Raw genomic sequence first — 18,097 nt, forward strand, 5'->3', positions numbered from 1 at the left:
GGGTAATCCACACATGGACCCCATGCTCAGTGTGCCTAGAGGGATAGCAGCTACACTTTTGTGACAAGGCCCCCAAAAAAAGCCAAAACAATCATCTGGGGTTGCTGACAATTTACGGTAGTTCTGGACTGCCCTAATGGGTAGGATCAGTCTGATATGCAACAATATAGATGCACTCTGAAATATCACAACTATTGAGTTTCTCTAAACTTTTGTCTATTTTTAGAGTTCTCATATTCTCTGTTTTTGTCAGACTCCCCCCAGCTTTAACCAGCCCCGGAAGCCACCCTCCTGCACCTCAAATATGTTAATTAAGACATGTGTGTCAGTGTGTATATGTATCTGTGTGTGAGTATTTGTGTGTGTCAGTGTTTATTTGTGTGGGTATATATGTCAGTATATATGTGTATCTGTATGTATGTGTATCTGTGTGTGTGTCAGTGTGTGGGTATATATGTGTGTGTGTCAGTGTGTGTATCTGTGTGTTAGTGTGTATCTGTGTCACTGCGTGTGTGGCTATATATGTGTATATGCGCATAGATCCCAGCATTCACATTCAAACATCAACACTATATACAAACACAGCCCTGCATTCAAAAACCAACACTACATGCAATCATACACAAACACTACATGCAAACACACCAGTGCAATCAAACGACCACGCTACATTCAAACACACTGTTCAAACACCAACATAACATACAAATAAGCTTCTGTATTAAAATAAATTATATCTAAAAACACCCCTGCATTCAGACACGTAAACTACACACAAATACACCCCTGCATTCAAACACACTATATGCAGCTACGCCTTTGCTTTCAAGTGGCTATACTACATACAAACACAACTGCATTCAAATGCCAACACTACACACAAACAGACCCCTACATTCGCACACAGATACTCCATCAAAAAATGCTTTCATTCAAACATACAAACACTGCCTACAAATAAAACCCTGCAGAGGATGGGCAAATTGTAGATCCCCAGTGTCAGGGTACCTGCGGTCTCTACCTCCGAAAGAGGTAGAGACTTAGCTGTTCCTCCATCCAGACGGCCTGATGGCTCCCTTCCCCACGGTCTATCCGGTCATGCAAGGCCGGCCGCGAGGGAGTGACTGCCTTTTACAGCATCTAGGCAGGAAGTTGTCATCAGGACACTCCTCCGGAACGACCTGTCACTCAATTGCTGCAGGACCAATCAGGAAGCCTCGGAGGCGTGGTTACTGCTCTGAACAGGGTATTTAACAGAGCTTCGTTCATTAGCTCATTGCCCTGTCGTGGTTCTAGCTTGTTCTAGTCACTCAGTGCTTGTGTATTCTATTATCCCTTTTGGTTTTGACCCGGCTTGTTTACCTTACTCTGCTTATCTCTGTTACCCTTGATTCGGCTTGTCTCTCGCTTACCTGTCTTCTGTTACCCTCAACCTCGGCTTGTCTTTGACCATCCTATACTGTACTACTTACGTTAGTCCGGCCACGTATCTGGCTACTGTTTGTACTCTGCATGTTGGATCCCTGTCCCGATCCTGACACCCAGCTGGCAATGCATCGCAGAAGATGTATGACAGATAGGAATCTACCTTTTGGCCACCCTTGCGCAAGGGAAGGGGGCAAAAAATGTCTTGCACCTGGGCCTTCGCTACATTAGTTCCACCCCTGGCAGCACTGGAGCTTACTGTCTGTCACTTGATGGTGAGGACTGAACTTAGTGTGAGGATGTGATGTCATATCCTCATGTTAAGCTCCGCCCTTCGCCTTCCAGTGGCATAGATGATTTTTGGCACCCAAAAAGTTATTAAGACTCAAAACCTAGCTGATGGGCAGCAAACTTCTATTGACTGTCATGATCCACTATTGGCTGAATTGATGAAACTTTACTTCCTCATTTAAAGACATCTTAAATTTTTACATCATTGCTGTAATACACAAAATATTTACTTTAGCTGAGCCTGAAGATGGTAGTAGCTGTTTACATTAAATATAGTCTTTTGTTTGTTTTAAGTAGTTCAATTCACCTGTGGCACAGACAGTGTCAGTAATAAAATATAGGAGAATAGCTACTGTCTTAAAGTGTTTGGAATAAGGAATTGGTGTTAGTTTTGTTTTTCTGGTAATTTGCATATTTTCTCTTTATTTACAGCTACTCAATGCCCAGTGCAGTTGCGTGGGTTTATGTTTGTTACTAGACAGTAGATACACATGGTTTGGTTTCTCCTCAGGACCAATATTTGTATTGATAATAAGTACTATCATCATATTTATTCTACTATAGTCTCTACATGTGTTGAAGTAGCTTTACAACCAGAGGGGCAGAGTGGATCGGGGATGCGTAAGTGGTACATGGGTGGGGGGGGACTTTGTTCTGCCCCTGGTGACGGAAACTCTGGTTAGACCGCCGGCTTATGGAGAAATTTTTTTTTCTCAAATGAGCTATTGCTGCCTGAGTTTTGAAATTCAGCTTTCAATGTTCAACTATTCAATGTTTAATGTCAAGCGAATAAACTTTCCTGATTTTCTGTGGTATTTTAGAAGCTCATGGATACCAATTACATTACATAGTTACATAGTTACATAGCTGAAAAGAGACTTGCGTCCATCAAGTTAAGCCTTCCTCACATTTGTTTTTTGCTGTTGATCCATAAGAAGGCAAAAAAAAACAGTTTGAAGCACAATTTTGCAACAAGCTAGGAAAAAAAATCTTTCTTGACCCCAGAATGGCAGTCAGATTTATCCTTGGATCAAGCAGTTATTACCCTACATTGAAAGATTATATCCTTGAATATTCTGTTTTTGCAAGTATGCATCTAGTAGCTGTTTGAACATCTGTATGAACTCTGATAAAACTACTTCTTCAGGCAGAGAATTCCACATCCTGATTGTTCTTACAGTAAAAAAACCTTTCCTTTGCCTTAGACAAAATCTTCTTTCTTCCAGTCTAAACGCATGGCCTTGTGTCCTATGTAAAGTCCGGTTTGTGAATAGATTTCCACACAATGGTTTGTATTGGCCCCGAATATATTTGTATAATGTTATCATATCCCCTCTCAGGCGACGTTTTTCTAAACTAAATAGGTTTAAATTTGTTAACCGTTCTTCATAGCTGATCTGTTCCATTCCTTTTATTAATTTTGTAGCCCACCTCTGCACTTTTTCTAGTGCCATAATATCCTTCTTTAGAACAGGTGCCCAAAATTGCACAGCATATTCAATATGTGGTCTTACCAGTGATTTATAAAGAGGCAAAATTATATTCTCGTCCCGAGAATGAATGCCCTTTTTCATGCATGACAATACCTTACTGGCCTTGGCCACTGCTGATTGACATTGCACATTGTTGCATAGTTTGTTGTCTATAACAATTCCCAAGTCCTTTTCGTGTGTTGTTATCCCTAATTCGCTTCCATTAAGGGTATACGTTGCTTGTGTATTCTTTACACCAAAGTGCATAACTTTGCATTTTTCAACATTAAATTTCATCTGCCATTTGAGTGCCCAGTCCCCCAGTCTATCTAAATCCCTCTGCAGCAAAGTAATATCTTGCTCACATTGTATTATTTTACAAAGTTTTGTGTCATCTGCAAACACTGAAACATGACTTTTAATGCTGTCTTCAAGATCATTTATAAACATGTTAAATAGAAGGGGTTCCAGAATAGACCCCTGAGGGACACCACTTGCCACCTCTGTCCAGCTTGAAAATTTACCATTAACGACAACTCTTTGTACTCTGTTTTTAAGCCAATGTTCTACCCAAGAACAAGCATTTTCATCTAGACCAATTTCCTTGATTTTGAACACTAATCTATTGTGTGGAACTGTATCAAATGCCTTGGCAAAATCCAAATAGATCACATGCACTGCAACACCCTGATCTATACTTCTGCTTACGTCTTCGTAGAACGCAATCAAGTTAGTTTGACATGACCTGTGCTTCATAAAACCGTGCTGATTTCTGCTGATAACCATGTTCTTCTCAAGGAATTCTTGAATATTATCCCTTAATAACCTTTCAAATATTTTACCAGCCACAAAAGTTAAGCTCACAGGTCTATAATTTCCAGGCAAGGATTTTGAACCCTTTTTGAATATAGGAACCACATCTGCCTTCCTCCAATCCTCCGGAACACTTACTGAAAGAAAAGAATCTTGAAAGATTAAAAACAGAGGTTCACTTATTTCTACACTTAGTTCCTTAAGTACACGTGAATGGATACCGTCAGGCCCTGGAGCTTTGTTTATATTAATTTTCTTTAGTTGCTGCAGCACCTTGTCTTGAGTTAACCAATTACAATTATTCTGCAAGTTTTTAGTAGCAATCATTTGCACATCTGTTGCCATGGGTTCTTCTTTAATATATACGGAGGAAAAATAGTTATTTAAAATTCCTGCCTTTTCAGGGTCTTCATTAACTAACACCCCCGTTTCAGTTTTTAGTGTACCTACACTTTCATTTTTTTTTTTTTTTAGAATTTATGTACTTAAAAAATGCTTTGGGGTTGGTTTTGCTCTCTTTAGCGATCATTTTTTTAATTTTGAAGTTTAGCAAGTCTAATTGCCTTTTTGCACGCATTATTTGCTTCCTTATATCTTTTATAAGATGCATCTAAAGTGTCCGATTTAAATGCTTTAAATGCCCTTTTCTTATTTTTAATCTCTTGTTTTACTTCTCTACTAAGCCACATTGGTTTTAATTTGTTTCTTTTATATTTATTTCCCAATGGTACATACTGAGAAATGTACCTTTCTAATATTTGTTGGAAGATGATCCATTTATCCTCAATGTTCTTTTCACTAAAGAGTTTATGCCAGTCAATATATTGTAAAGCTTCCCTTAACTTATTGAAATTGGCCTTTTTAAAATTATATGTTTTAGTATACCCCATGTGCTTTTGTTTTTTTGAGTTTATTTCAAAGGACACTATATTGTGATCACTATTTCCCAAGTGCTTACCTACTTGAATGTTGGTCAAAAGATCAACGTTGTTTGTTAAAACCAGGTCCAGACAAGTGTCCATTCTAGTTGGTGCTTGTACAAGTTGTGACATGAAGGTGTCATTTAACAAGTTTAAAAACCTAATTCCCTTTGCTGAGCTACTAGTCCCTCTGTCCCAATTTATGTCTGGGTAATTAAAATCTCCAATAATTAAAGTGTAACCCAGATTTGCAGCTTTCTCAATTTCAACAACAGATGTTGTTCCTCGTCAATATTAACATTAGGTGGTTTATAACATATCCCAACCAATAGTTGGTTTCCCTTCTTTTCCCCCAAGCAGATATTTACCCATAAAGCTTCCACATTTTCCTCATCACATTCCATTTGCTTAAGATTTGGCTTTAAATCATGGTTGTCATGCAAACATACCCCACCACCCTTCCTGTTTTTCCTATCCTTCCTAAATAACATGTACCCATTTAAGTTAACTGCCCAGTCATGTGTCTCATCACACCATGTTTCAGTTATGCCTATTATATCATATTGTTTAGTGTATGCTAATGCCTCTAGTTCCCCCATTTTGTTATTTAGGCTCCTTGCATTTGTAAGCATACATTTAATATCATGCGTCACTTGTATATTTTGTGAATTATCAACATTACATAGCTTCTCTGTTCTGAGCTTGTCCCTCCCCCCGTCTCCACCCCCCTTATACTGTGCTAAAGCCCATCTCTTTTCTGTCCTATCTCCATTTTGTAGATTGCTATGAGCCTCCCCCCCTACTACTAGTTTAAAATCTCCTCCAACCTTCTAGCCATCCTATCCCCCAGCACTGCAGACCCTCTCCCATTTAGGTGCAATCCATCACTACTATAAAGGTTGTACCCAATCGCAAAGTCAGCCCAGTGCTCTAAAAACCCAAAACCCTTCTTCCTGCACCAAGACTTCAGCCACGCATTAACCTCTCTAATCTCCCGCTGCCTTTCCACTGTAGCACGTGGCACAGGTAATATCTCAGAGAATACCACCTTGGAGGTCCTTTTCTTAAGTTTGCTACCTAATTCCCTAAAATCATTCTTTAGGACCTTCCATCTTCCTCTTACTTTGTCATTGTTACCAACATGGACCATGACCGCTGGGTCATCCCCAGCCCCTCCCAATAATCCATCCCCTCTGTCAGCAACATGCCGGACCCGAGCACCCGGGAGACAGCAAACTGTCCGGTTGAGCCGATCAAAGCGGCAGATTGCCCTATCTGCTCTCCTAATGATAGAGTCCCCTACCACCACAAAGTGTCTTGCCTTCCTTACATTTTGATCCCCACCTGTACTAGGGGGGCTGTTAGAGGAAGCTGTTAGAAGTAACAGCTTCCTCTAATACAGCTACTCCTGAGCTGATGCTCCCAACATCTTCCCTCAAACGGGCAAATCTGCTAGGTTGCACCAAATCAGGACTAGCTAGCCCTTTCCTCTTCCCTCCCCCCCTGCTTCCTTGCCCCACTGTCACCCAGCTACATGCTTGTTCCCCATCTGTCTTATCTCCTCCCTCTCCACTACCTGTCCCCACTAAACTATGCTCCGTGAGCAGCAGACTCCTCTCAAGATCGTCAATCTCCCTCAAAGTTGCGATTTGCTTCTCGAGATCTCCAATCTGAGCTTCCAGAGAAGCCACTCGCACACCCTGGACGGGTACATCCAGGCATCCATACATGCAACAAGATGTGCATTGAGTTAAACCAGCAATCTTGCTAACACTCATTTCCCCAGATACAGAACAAGAAAAAAATTACCTTGATAGCTTAAACCCCTTGTTAGTTCCAACTCCTGGTTTCCTAACTCCTACTTGAAAGAGTCTACTTAATACAGTCTGCTTCCAAGTAAACATTCACATACTTTTTTAAAGTAGACAATACAGTCTTCTCTACATGGCAACTCTTGACATACTATACCCTCAAAATGATATGTTATTTTTAAAGTTAAACATTAGTTAGTCTCTGCATAGTTTGTGGTAATATATATTTACTTAATTTTCACTCAGACTTTCACATTTTAGCTGTAGAGTTAGCATGCTAAATTACATTCCTGAGCTTAATAAACCCATAGAAGCATGATAGCATTTCTTAAATCTATTCAGTTTAAGAGTGATCCAGTGTGAACATATACAAAACCATAGAATACTTTTCTATACCTCCAAAGATTCCAAATGGACAAAGAGAGACACATTCGTGGGTGTAAATGTGAAAATGTAAGGGACTTATTAATACAAATATTTACAATTAAAATGTAATTTAGGGACTGTCCCTTCTAAATAGAGACACTTCAGAGGTATGCATTTCATCATTAAAATCCATCCTGCTTTGCTGTCCTCAGAGAACAGTGTTCCTAGATGTCATGTAAACAGGCAAGTCATTAAACATAAATACGCCAGATGACTTTTTTTACAACCGAAGAAGTATGCCTTACACCGTCCATTGCACATATGTATGGACCAGACATTCTCTATAAAATATGAATGGGACAATTTGCTGTTACAATACAATTTATGTTTTAGTAACAAAGAACAATTGTTGGCAGGTTAGATAGTCATAGTTCGTTTACCTTATTTAATTAATATCCAGTGGACTACCAACTGTTACACGAAAATATAGTTTGTGACTGCATGTAATAACCACTTGGCCTGCTTTGCCTGCTCTCTTCACATGTAAAAGTGGAAATTTATTCCAGATATCTAAGACCTTTTCAGTGAAGGAGCACTGTCTCATCGCACACCTCAAACTTCAAACAAGGTTCTCTAGAACTTCTGGACAACCTTGTTTGAAGTTTGACATTTTTCTTACAATGTCTTCAACAGTTATCATCCCTAATGCATTGTCTATAACACAAGACAAACAAGTTAAGAACATGGATTTACCTTGGTTCCTTGATAGAAATCATCAATAGACTGAGAACTCATAAATGGAAACTGGAAGTGGGTGTGAGTGTCGATTCCTCCAGGAATTACTAGTTTGCCAGTGGCATCAATCACTTTTATACTCTCTGGCTTTGCAGGACATAGGTTGAGTCCCACATCTTTCACCAGACCACCTTCGATGTAGACATCGGCCAAAAATGAAAAATCATCATTAACTACTTTTCCCCCTTTAATTAAAATCTTGCTGGGAGTAGACATTTTCTCTTTCCTTGATTACTTTCTTTTGATTGCTTTCTTCTTTACTTTTAGAACAATATTTTACAAAATATAATATATTTTTTTAAATGCTGCTATGACTTCTACAACATTTACCCTGATGCCTTCAGACAAGATGAGGCTTTTTATACAAGATGTCAAGCATTAGCAACAATGAAACATGTGACTCCTCCTTTTGGCTTCGATAAACATGGGCAAGAAAAAAGATCAAGCTTCATGGAATGTTGGCCAAGCACAGTGAATTGTTGCCAATTCAGATGAAGTTCTCTCTATGTACTTGCGCCAACAAAAGTATTTTCAGGACAACACAGCTTTGGGGCACAACACTGTTATATAAGCCATTATATATTTTCTTCTAATAAAAAAGCAATCAATTTCTTGAGCATAGTCACAGCTACACTGCCCAACTTGCAAGTATAGGTCAGAAATATGAAGACAGCAGTGACAACTCCAAGAATAGTGCACAGGGGCACAAAAGATATCACATTTAAAACTGGGGGGCACTCGAAATTTACACAACTAAATCATATTAGTAGTCGTTGCAGGAGGGATAAAAGGGGTAGTTGGTGTCGGGAAGGGAAAGGGGCAGTAATAGGTGCAGGGGAGGGTTATGGACTGTAGTGGGTGCAGGGGATGAGGTGGGTGCAGTGGGGATAGGAGCTGTAGTAGGTGTAGAGGATAACGGGGGCTGATGCGGGTGCTTGGGGAAAAGGTACTGTATGGAGTGCAAGGATAAAGGCTGTTGAGGGTAGAGGTGGATTTAGTGGGTGCAAGGGAGGGATGGGTGCTTTAGTGGGTGCAGGGGAGGGATTAGGGCTGTAGTGGGTGCAAGTTGGACAGGGCTACAGTGGTTGTAGAGGCGGATGAGGGGCTGTGGAGGGTTATAGGCTGTAGTGGAAACAGGGAGTAATAGGGGTTGTTGTAAGCACAGGGGCTTTATTGGCACCGTGGGGATAGGAGTTGTAATGGGTAAAGGGAGAAGGTGGGGTAGCTGGTGCGGGGTGGGGTGGGGTAGCTGGTGCAGGGGGATAAAGGCTGTAGAGGGTAATACTTAGAATGGCAAGATTTAACTATAAAAAAAGAGAGAGAGAATACACAACTAGTGAAGATCAGGAACCAGAAATAAGGAAATTCAATAAATATCTAGCCAGGTCGGGATTACAGAGGTCACAAGAATCAGTAAACAAGCCAAAATCGAATAACCAGAATATCAGGGTAAATATATTGCACTCTACGAGGAACAAAGAGGAAACCATGACAGGGTAATGACTCTGGGGCTAAAACTTTATTTAAATACTGAGGTGGACACTGATTGGTCCACATTACCCCTGCATTCCCAAACCATGCAGGAACAGGGTCGCAGTGATTATGTAGCACTGCCAGCAAAGAAAATGATGTTAGGCATCAAATCGGTATAAATAGATCGGGGGCCTCGAGCGTGCAATGTCCCTCTCTCTATCAGCAAGCCAGAAACCATTCACCTCCCGATTAGTGCATTCGGACATTACATAGGGTTTAACCATATTAATCCATGTATATTTGCCATCAATCTTCTTGTCCACCTGTGCAAAACATATCACCGATACCTTGGAAAAAAGATCTTCACTGCTGACAGGTGATAGAACACTACATAAGCCACATCACTATCTAACCAGTCCTATTAATGTCGTGTAACACCTATTCTTCATTGTTTCTATATGCTACCCATTAAACTGAGAATCCAGGCTTGTTAACTTGTCACAGTACTACCTAAAATGAAGCCTCAGATGTCAGATGATAGTGAGGAGATGATAGAATATTCTGGGAAATGCGCACCCTTTTTCAAAATTTCTTCATGTTTTTAATTGATGAAGATCAGTATAAAGTCTAGTCCATAGACTGTAAGCTCGTTTGAGCAGGGTCCTAGGTAACCTATCGTTCCTGTATGTTTTTTTGTAATTGTCCTATTTATACTAAATCCCCCCACCCCCCCCCCACCGCCTTCTTATATTGTAAAGTGCTACGGAATCTGTTTGCGCTGTATAAATGGCAATAATAATAATAATAGTCCAGCATTATTGGTTCTAGTTAATAAAAATGATCAATAGGGGTTTAACTTATTTAATCCACATGTAATAGCTACCTGTATAAACAAATATCTAGTCTCTAATTGGTGCAGTTCTGCCATCAGGATATTAAGCACTGGGTTCTTTTAGGGAGATAGAAATATCTCCCCAAACCAGACTGCATTTAGCTGAGCCCCTACCAGTTTGGAACTGCTTGACATTGGTTGCTCCCTTGGACAATAAAGCTGGAAGGAAATGGTTCCACAGTGAATTCAGGAGAGATGTCAAGGAGCCAATAGTCAGTCTTGCTCTACACTAAAAATCAGGGGAAAAAACAAATCTTGGGCACACAAAAGTTATGCAAACTGGAAAGTTGCAAAAAATTTGTATTTAGTTATTAATTTTAGAGTGTCTGAAACAGTGTGTTTGTGTGTTTGGGCCATTTGCGTAGCTGGGGATGTGTATTTGTGTTAGTCTGTGTGTCTGGAAGACTGCAACTTGTCTGCGCGAATGTCTAGGAATGTGAATGTCTGTGAGTTTGCTTTTGTGCGTATGTCTGGGAATGTGGGGCCTCTCAATGATTTTAGAAGGGCCCTGTGCTTTCTGATGTAAGAGGAGCTATTTTCCATCCCATGTTCATGTCAATGATTCTGGTTTAAAGGAAATTGTTGAGAGCAAAAGAAAGAGTGACATAGGTATGAGAAGAGATGGAGAGAGATTGTATTGCAAATTCTATGATTTCTATTAACTATAGTCAGGCAGTTGCAAAGATCTTTGTTGCCTCACCCATCATGAGAATAACCCCACTTACTTCTTTGTCTCTCTCTTTCTGTTTTTCGTTGTCTCTCTACCCAAAGTCTTCAATACCCTCTTGTTCAACAGTCTTTTTTCAGAACTCCGATACCATATTTTGTTCTTGACTTTCCCATCAGTCTATATGCTATTGATTCTTCCAATCTCTATTTTGCCAATGTGCTGCTGTGTTGCCATGAATGTCTTTACCAACAGATCCATCTCACTCTCTTACATGTTCTTCCCAAACCATTTGCAAACTTTGTTTTTCACTTTTAGCCCCTTCTCATTTTCCTGTTTATTCCCCAGCCTTTATTTGGTTCTTTCATCTTTTTTTTCTGTCTAATTAATAGAGGAGTAAAAATACTTTTTATTATTTTACCAAAACACAAGTTTACTGTTTTTGCTGGACTTTTTCCCACCTCTCATACTATCTTTCTAACTCCCCCTCTCTCTCAGCGATGTGTGTCTCCTGTTGTTTTTCTTAGTCTCTTCTAAGTTTTTGTTTTTTGGTGTTTTTCTCACCTGTCATGCTATTTTTTTTTTACTTCCTCTCTATCTGGGTGTTTGTCTCCGGATGTTTTTTTTTAGTCTCTCTTAAGCTTTTTTATTTATTCTGTTCTTAGTTCCTTTTCTTGGTCTCCAAAATATGTTTTTAAAAGAAGTCTGTTCACTAAACATCGAGTTAAATTACATTGAAATAATGTCCAATGTATGACCAAAGAAAGAGAGTTGGAAAAAGTGTTGATGTGGAAACCTATACAGTTCTGATATTTCAAACTTAATTCTGAAGCTATCACTTGACAATAACATTTAGTAAATAGACTCCCAAGTGTCTTCCAGTCATGTGAGCTCTCAGTCTTTGTTTATCTGCCCTACATACACTAGTAGCTCTCCCTCATCCGTAACTTGTTGAATTTGACAAGCCACGGACATCATGTCATACCCGGGTCACACGCTGATTCAGAGCATTGGATATACAAGAATTGCTGCTTGTGTTTGCACTATTGACTGAGCCATCCCTCACTGCTCAAAAGGGCAGGAAAGATTTTATATACTACTCAAAAGGCCCATAACAACTCCACAAATCGATGTTTAGAATGTTTTTCTGTCTGGATTGTTCTGGTTCATTTACCCAGCTCAATCAGGGAGTTATACATCATTCCAGAGCTCCATAGAACATATCCATTTCATATTTTTTTTTATTGAACCATACGTAATCCAGAGAAATGGCTTATTGACATAAATGTTTGCCTTTAAGACCCAGAAATATATATTATGTGCCTATTATTATACCCTTCTCTAAAATAACTTTATGTGACACATGAGCATGAATGACACCTCATGCTCTAATAATAGGTCGTGGAAGTGAAGAGAGCTAATCTTGTTCCTCTTCTGCTTATTTCGAAAATGGACTAATATACTCAAAAAAAGATTTTTGTATGAAGGAAAAGTGAAGAAGGAAAAAGGGTGAGGGAATATAGGGAATGTTACCACCGCAATGAACCAGCAACAAAATGGATTCTAAACCCAAATTATTAGGAAGAAGCATATTACCACCATGGGGAATATTACCATCTTTTAAACTATACCTTTTATGTCTGGGAGTTCAAATCGATGCCACAAAGATTATTTAAAAGATATCTGTCATCAAATTTAAGATTTTTTTTTTTTTAAAGTTGACCTTACTAAATATCAGGAATATGTCTTTGAACCTTGTTGATTTCTTGATAACATTGGACATTGTAGCAGACCACAGGGAGCCCGATCGGTTACCTCCGCTAATTCCTTTACTCAGCCACTCTGGAACCGTTAACATAAGCAGACCTCCATTCCCCCAGTAACCAGATGAAACATAGTCCTGGGAGTCAACTGATTTTATTCAGGCCACAAGTGGCTTTTATGCCCAGACCCCTACATGGGGTTTCCAACACACAAATACAGGGTTTTCAATCCCAGGATCCAATGTGCCTGAGAGATAATTGCGTGAGAAAAACATATAATCCAATTATCTCTCAAGTACAGAAAATCCATACAAAATATACAGTACTCCAAAAGTGTCCCCACCATACTCAGGAACCCCACAAAAAGTACATCCATCTGAGTGTATAACATATCCAAAGATCACTCAGTTCGGTTCAGTGAAACAGGAATGCAATCCAGGTAAAGTTTTGACCGGCCAGACACGAGGCGCTAGCCCAAAACAGTTCCAGGGAAATAGGTGTCCTGGCCGGTCTCTGTTCTGGGGGTTCCTGTGCGAACAACATGCAAGGGAATCTCTTAATTTCAGGATACGAATGTTCCCCCTGTTCGGTAGTTCATATCTCCCGAACATCAATCGTATAGGTGGTCAGGAAATAGAATGCGCAGTGGTCTAATCTTTACTGGGTTCGTGCGAGTGCCTCGCCGAAAAGAGTTTCAGGCACTCGACAACCAAGTACCGCTGCCCACATTTGGGAGACACCCAGGGGTAGCATTCCCTTGTAGTTTTGCACTTAAGTTGCTGGTGTGAACGTTTTAATGGTGTACAAGGGTGGTCCTCACTTGGGAGATGAATGGATATGTTTCATATGAAGTACTCTTGAAAAAGGGTAAAACAGATGAAATGAGGGGAAAACACACACAATAGGTGGTAAGGTCCAACATACAGCTATTCGGATTTGGAGCGGCTAGAACGGGTGCATCTATAAGAGCGCTCATTAATTGTCCTGTATATGTTTGGTGGCCACTCTGCAGTTTTAATTATGTCTCCACCTTTACTGCCCTTTCAGTGGGATACCTTTGTCTCCATGGCCCTTTTGCATATATCTGTACTTTGCCTTACCTGAACCTTTGGGCATCTATACTAAACATTTTGTGCGGTTTGTTTTACTTTATATTCAGGTTACTAAGTTTAGGATGCCCTGGCAACAGTACTAGTGTGTCACGCATGCGCGCTGATGACACCACGCGAAGAGTGCATTTTTGGACATTTTCAACTCTTTTTGGATTTTCTGGGACTCTGTGGGTGAGGCACGCAAGTGACAGTATGGGAGGGTGGTGAAGTGTTAATTTTGCCAAGTCACTTACAGTTAGGGGCTTTGTACATAAAGGGATGTGTCCCGAAATGTTTGTAATTTCTTTGACCCTTCATTCACCAGCAATATCAATTTTGTGCCTGAGTTAATCTTCTTTGTATTTCTATGCTATATGTTGCACTGTCTGAGGCATAACAGTAATTTACCTGTTTGGTAGCAGTGGGCTACATGCTTGCGATTGTTTAGGCACTGCAGTCATCTACTCCTTACTTTGTTTTTAGGTGAAAACTTAAAATCCCCCCCACCCCCCCCCAAACTAAAATAAATAAATAATTTTACAAAAATCATTACATTCACCAGTGCTGTATAATTTTGTTGGTGTTTTATAAACACCAGTAATAGTATTAAAAATAATCAAACTTATAAAAGAAATAGAATTGAAAATTTGCTGCAGCCCAGGAGTAGTGGGTGTTTGAGCACAGGGCTTAAATTTGTGTGTTTGTATTTGCTTTTATATTGCACATCTATGTTGCAGGGCTGCCGCCCACCTCATGCATGTCGTAATAAGGATTAGTAAGTGTGCAGGGGTTTAGAAAAATACCACTCTCTTATCATTAGAGGTTTTACTTTTTAGCTAAAAGCAGCGAGGTGAAAAGTTAGGAACCATAGCAGACTTGCCAAGCAAATTGATTCAAGTGAATATTAGACTAATAATTATTTATTATATCACCATTCCTGTAAGGTACACACTTTTCAGTTCGGCTGTAAATTCTGTAATCAATGAACAAAATTAATTGTATCCTTTTTTATGTATTGCATATAATACATTGCCCTTTTATTACTTCTACTGTCTGCAAGTCCAGCGACCTTGTATCTTTATCAGTTTGCTCACAGTGAGGCAATGACCTGCGTTTATCTATAATGAAAGAACTGACCGCATGTCAGTGCATGACCCCATCTGACTACTCTATCGCTGGACATGGGCAATATCGGAATGGAAAATCAGCTAGACATGTATAAATATATAATAGTATTGGGGGGAAAAACTCTGCAAATATAAGTCAGCATGTCAACTCAAGTCACATTTTAGTTAACAGATGCTGTGAAGAAAGAAGTATTACAACACTGTATTTAAACTCCACCTTTAGATCAGACCTGCACAACGTGGCAGTAGGTAGTGGCCAATATGAAAAAAGTCCAAACTTCTTCGGGCTACAGATAAGTTTTTAGCCCCTCACATTCCAAGTAGAGGTAAAAAATTACATATAAAAATACAGATACACTGACACATATACAGATACACACACAGATACTGACAGACATACAGATACACTGACAGACACACACACTGACAGACACACACATACTAAAAGACACACACGCTAACGGACATACAGACAGACACATTGGTAGACATACAGATACACACACACACTTGTACAGATGTACACACACCCTCCTCCCTCCTGCGCATCTCCAGTCACTCTTGGAGGAAGTGACCAGTTGTCACTTCCACCCATACTGCCGATAAGCAAGGGGCGCAGTGTTAAAGGGCCACAGTGCCTGACCATGCCCTTTCTGGCACAAACCCACCCTAAGTGCATAGGCCACCCGATGGGCTCCCTTAGTGTGCGGCCCATACTTTGTGGGCCACCGGAAATCCTTGACTTTGTGTATAAATAGAGCATTGTATTGTATGTGGTTAAATACATTGAGAGAGTGGCTGATTTTGTATGTATACATGTACAGAGAGTGTGGACAGCAAAGTGGGGTGGGGAGGGCCTGACTTGGATGGAATTAGGGAATTATAAAAATTACAGCACTTTCTTTTTAAAGTAGTGTCCCTTTTTTTTCAGGTGCCCAGGAACAGCATTTTATCAAGCTTAAAAAAGACTGTCGCAGTGGTTGAAACGTTGCTGTTTTACACTTTGGTTACCTGAATAAAGGGACATTACTTTAAAAAGGAAGTGTGAATTTGAATTAATTTATATACTTTCCTGAATATACACTGCTTTGGTTGGAACCAGATTCCTTGCAGTAGTTTAGAAACACTAAGATTCTTTTCTGAAGAAGTGGATAGTAAGTAAATAAAATATAGGAAAATATGGGAAAAAAATTAGCGTCTCTTTAATTCTGTAGTTAGTTTCAGTTCTCCGTGACAGCATTTAGGCACATAAAAAAAAATGAGGCTGGCTTGAAATCTGCCCTGTTTCAGCAGGATTTGCCCATGCCTAGTCTCCTTTAAGAAAGAATTTCCATTGAGTTGCCATTCGGGCCGCAGAGCCAGCTGTCCATAAGTGGATGCATGATACTGGACTCTTTATTCGGGGGCCGTCATTGGCTGATAGCACCAGTGGGTGGGGTTACAGTGTCCACAGAGAGAGCACAGCAGGAACTGCTCCTGGCCACTGCAGGTTCCCTCTCCCTCCCACCCCCCAATCCCCGGTTGCTGAAGGGGTGAAAACCCCTTCAGTAACTTACCTGAGGCAGCGACGATGTCCCACGTCGCTGCTTCCTCCTCCGCCGTCGCTGCTCCTCTGCATTGCAGTCTCGCCCATCGGCCGGGGAGACCTAATGCGCATACGCGGCAATGCTGTGCATGCGCATTAGAGCTCCCCATAGGAAAGCATTGAAAATGCATTTCAATGCTTTCCTATGGGGAAATGAGCAACGCTGGAGGTCCTCACATAGCGTGAGGACGTGCAGCGACGCTCTAGCACAGGTTTCCTGTGCTAGAAACCAGGAAGTGCCCTCTAGTGGCTGTCTAGTAGACAGCCACTAGAGGTGGAGTTAACCCTGCAAGGCAATTATTGAAGTTTATAAAAAACTGCAATAATTACACCATAGGCGTGCGCATGGGGTGTCCCGCAGCACGCCTATGTATTGAGTCCTGCAGGAACAGCGTTCCTGCACTTTTATTTGAGCAGGAACGCTGTTCCTGCGGGCACTCAGTGCCCCCAAATGCCCCCTTCCGGCCCCCATGCCCCCCCCCCCCCAGTTGGATGCCTGTGTCCATCTCAGACGCGGCGAGGGAGCTGTGTGCTCTCTGCTTCCTCTCGCCGCGCGCTGTTTGCTGATGCTGGGAGCCGGAATATGACGTCATATTCCGGCTCCCAGCTACAGCAGACAGCCCGCGCGGTGAGAGAGAGCAGAGAGCACACAGCTCCCTCGCCGCGTCTGAGATGGACACAGGCACCTGACCCACTGGACCCCAGGGACAAGTCCACGCCAGCACTCCAGGTAGGGAGGCTGGGTGGACATTTTTTTTTAATAAAAAAAAAAATGATTTGTATGTGTGTGTGTGTCTGTGAATGTGTGTCTGTGAATGTATGTGTGTGTGTCTGTGAATGTATGTCTGTGAATGTATGTGTGTGTGTCTGTAAGTGTGTCTGTGAATGTATGTGTGTGTGTCTGTGAATGTATGTGTGTGTGTTTGTGTGTCTGTGAGTGTATGTGTGCCTGTAAGTGTGTGTCTGTGAGTGTATGTGTGTGTCTGTGAGTGTATGTGTGTCTGTGAGTATGTGTGTGTCTGAGTGTATGGGTATGTGTGTGTGTCTGTGTGTGTGTGTGTGTGTGTGTGTGAGTGTGTGTCTGTGAGTGTATGTGTGTCTGTAAGTGTGTGTCTGTGAGTGTATGTGTGTCTGTGAGTATATTTTTATATATTTAATATATTTATGTTGTGCACACCTTGTTTTATTTTATGATCAGCTCTCTGTATTGTATGAGTATCTCTGTACTGTATAGGGTGGTGTAAGATTACGGAGGAGGAATCTGGTGCTCCACCATCTTAAATCTTCACCAGCCACCACTGCCTATAGATTTGTGCAATAACAAACTGTGTGAACGCTCTTCTCCTAACACTGCAATAGTATAATCCTCTAAAGGTCGATCACATAATATTTATGTCTAATCTCACATTAGCTGTGGCACCGGTAACACTAATTTGTGGAACATCTAAATTGTAGAATGTAAAAGATATCATTAACAAAGTTGGCAAATCATTAACTAAATGCTAGTATGAAAAACAATGAGGGTGGTAGCAGTACATCCAATCAGGGAAGAATATGTAGGAAACTCCACACTGTGCTCTGATTATTTGTTCCATAATTAACCCCA

At 40.7% G+C, this 18,097-nt stretch overlaps 1 protein-coding gene across 3 annotated transcripts in view; it reads right to left on the minus strand.

Moving 5' to 3' along the window:
- DPYS (dihydropyrimidinase) overlaps positions 1 to 18,097 on the minus strand; it is a 359,961-nt gene that overhangs the window by 50,057 nt on the left and 291,807 nt on the right. The window contains exon 1 of one of the 3 annotated variants that reach the window (XM_063451166.1): positions 7,852 to 8,209. The exons of the other annotated variants lie outside the window; for them this stretch is intronic. Within the exon in view, the coding sequence (XP_063307236.1) occupies positions 7,852 to 8,109 (258 nt within the window). The 5' untranslated portion in view covers positions 8,110 to 8,209. Of the gene's footprint in view, positions 1 to 7,851; positions 8,210 to 18,097 lie in introns of those variants that run through there. 3 annotated transcript variants of the gene reach the window in all.

Source organism: Pelobates fuscus, chromosome 4 (assembly GCF_036172605.1).
Source record: "Pelobates fuscus isolate aPelFus1 chromosome 4, aPelFus1.pri, whole genome shotgun sequence".
Taxonomy (NCBI): domain Eukaryota; kingdom Metazoa; phylum Chordata; class Amphibia; order Anura; family Pelobatidae; genus Pelobates; species Pelobates fuscus.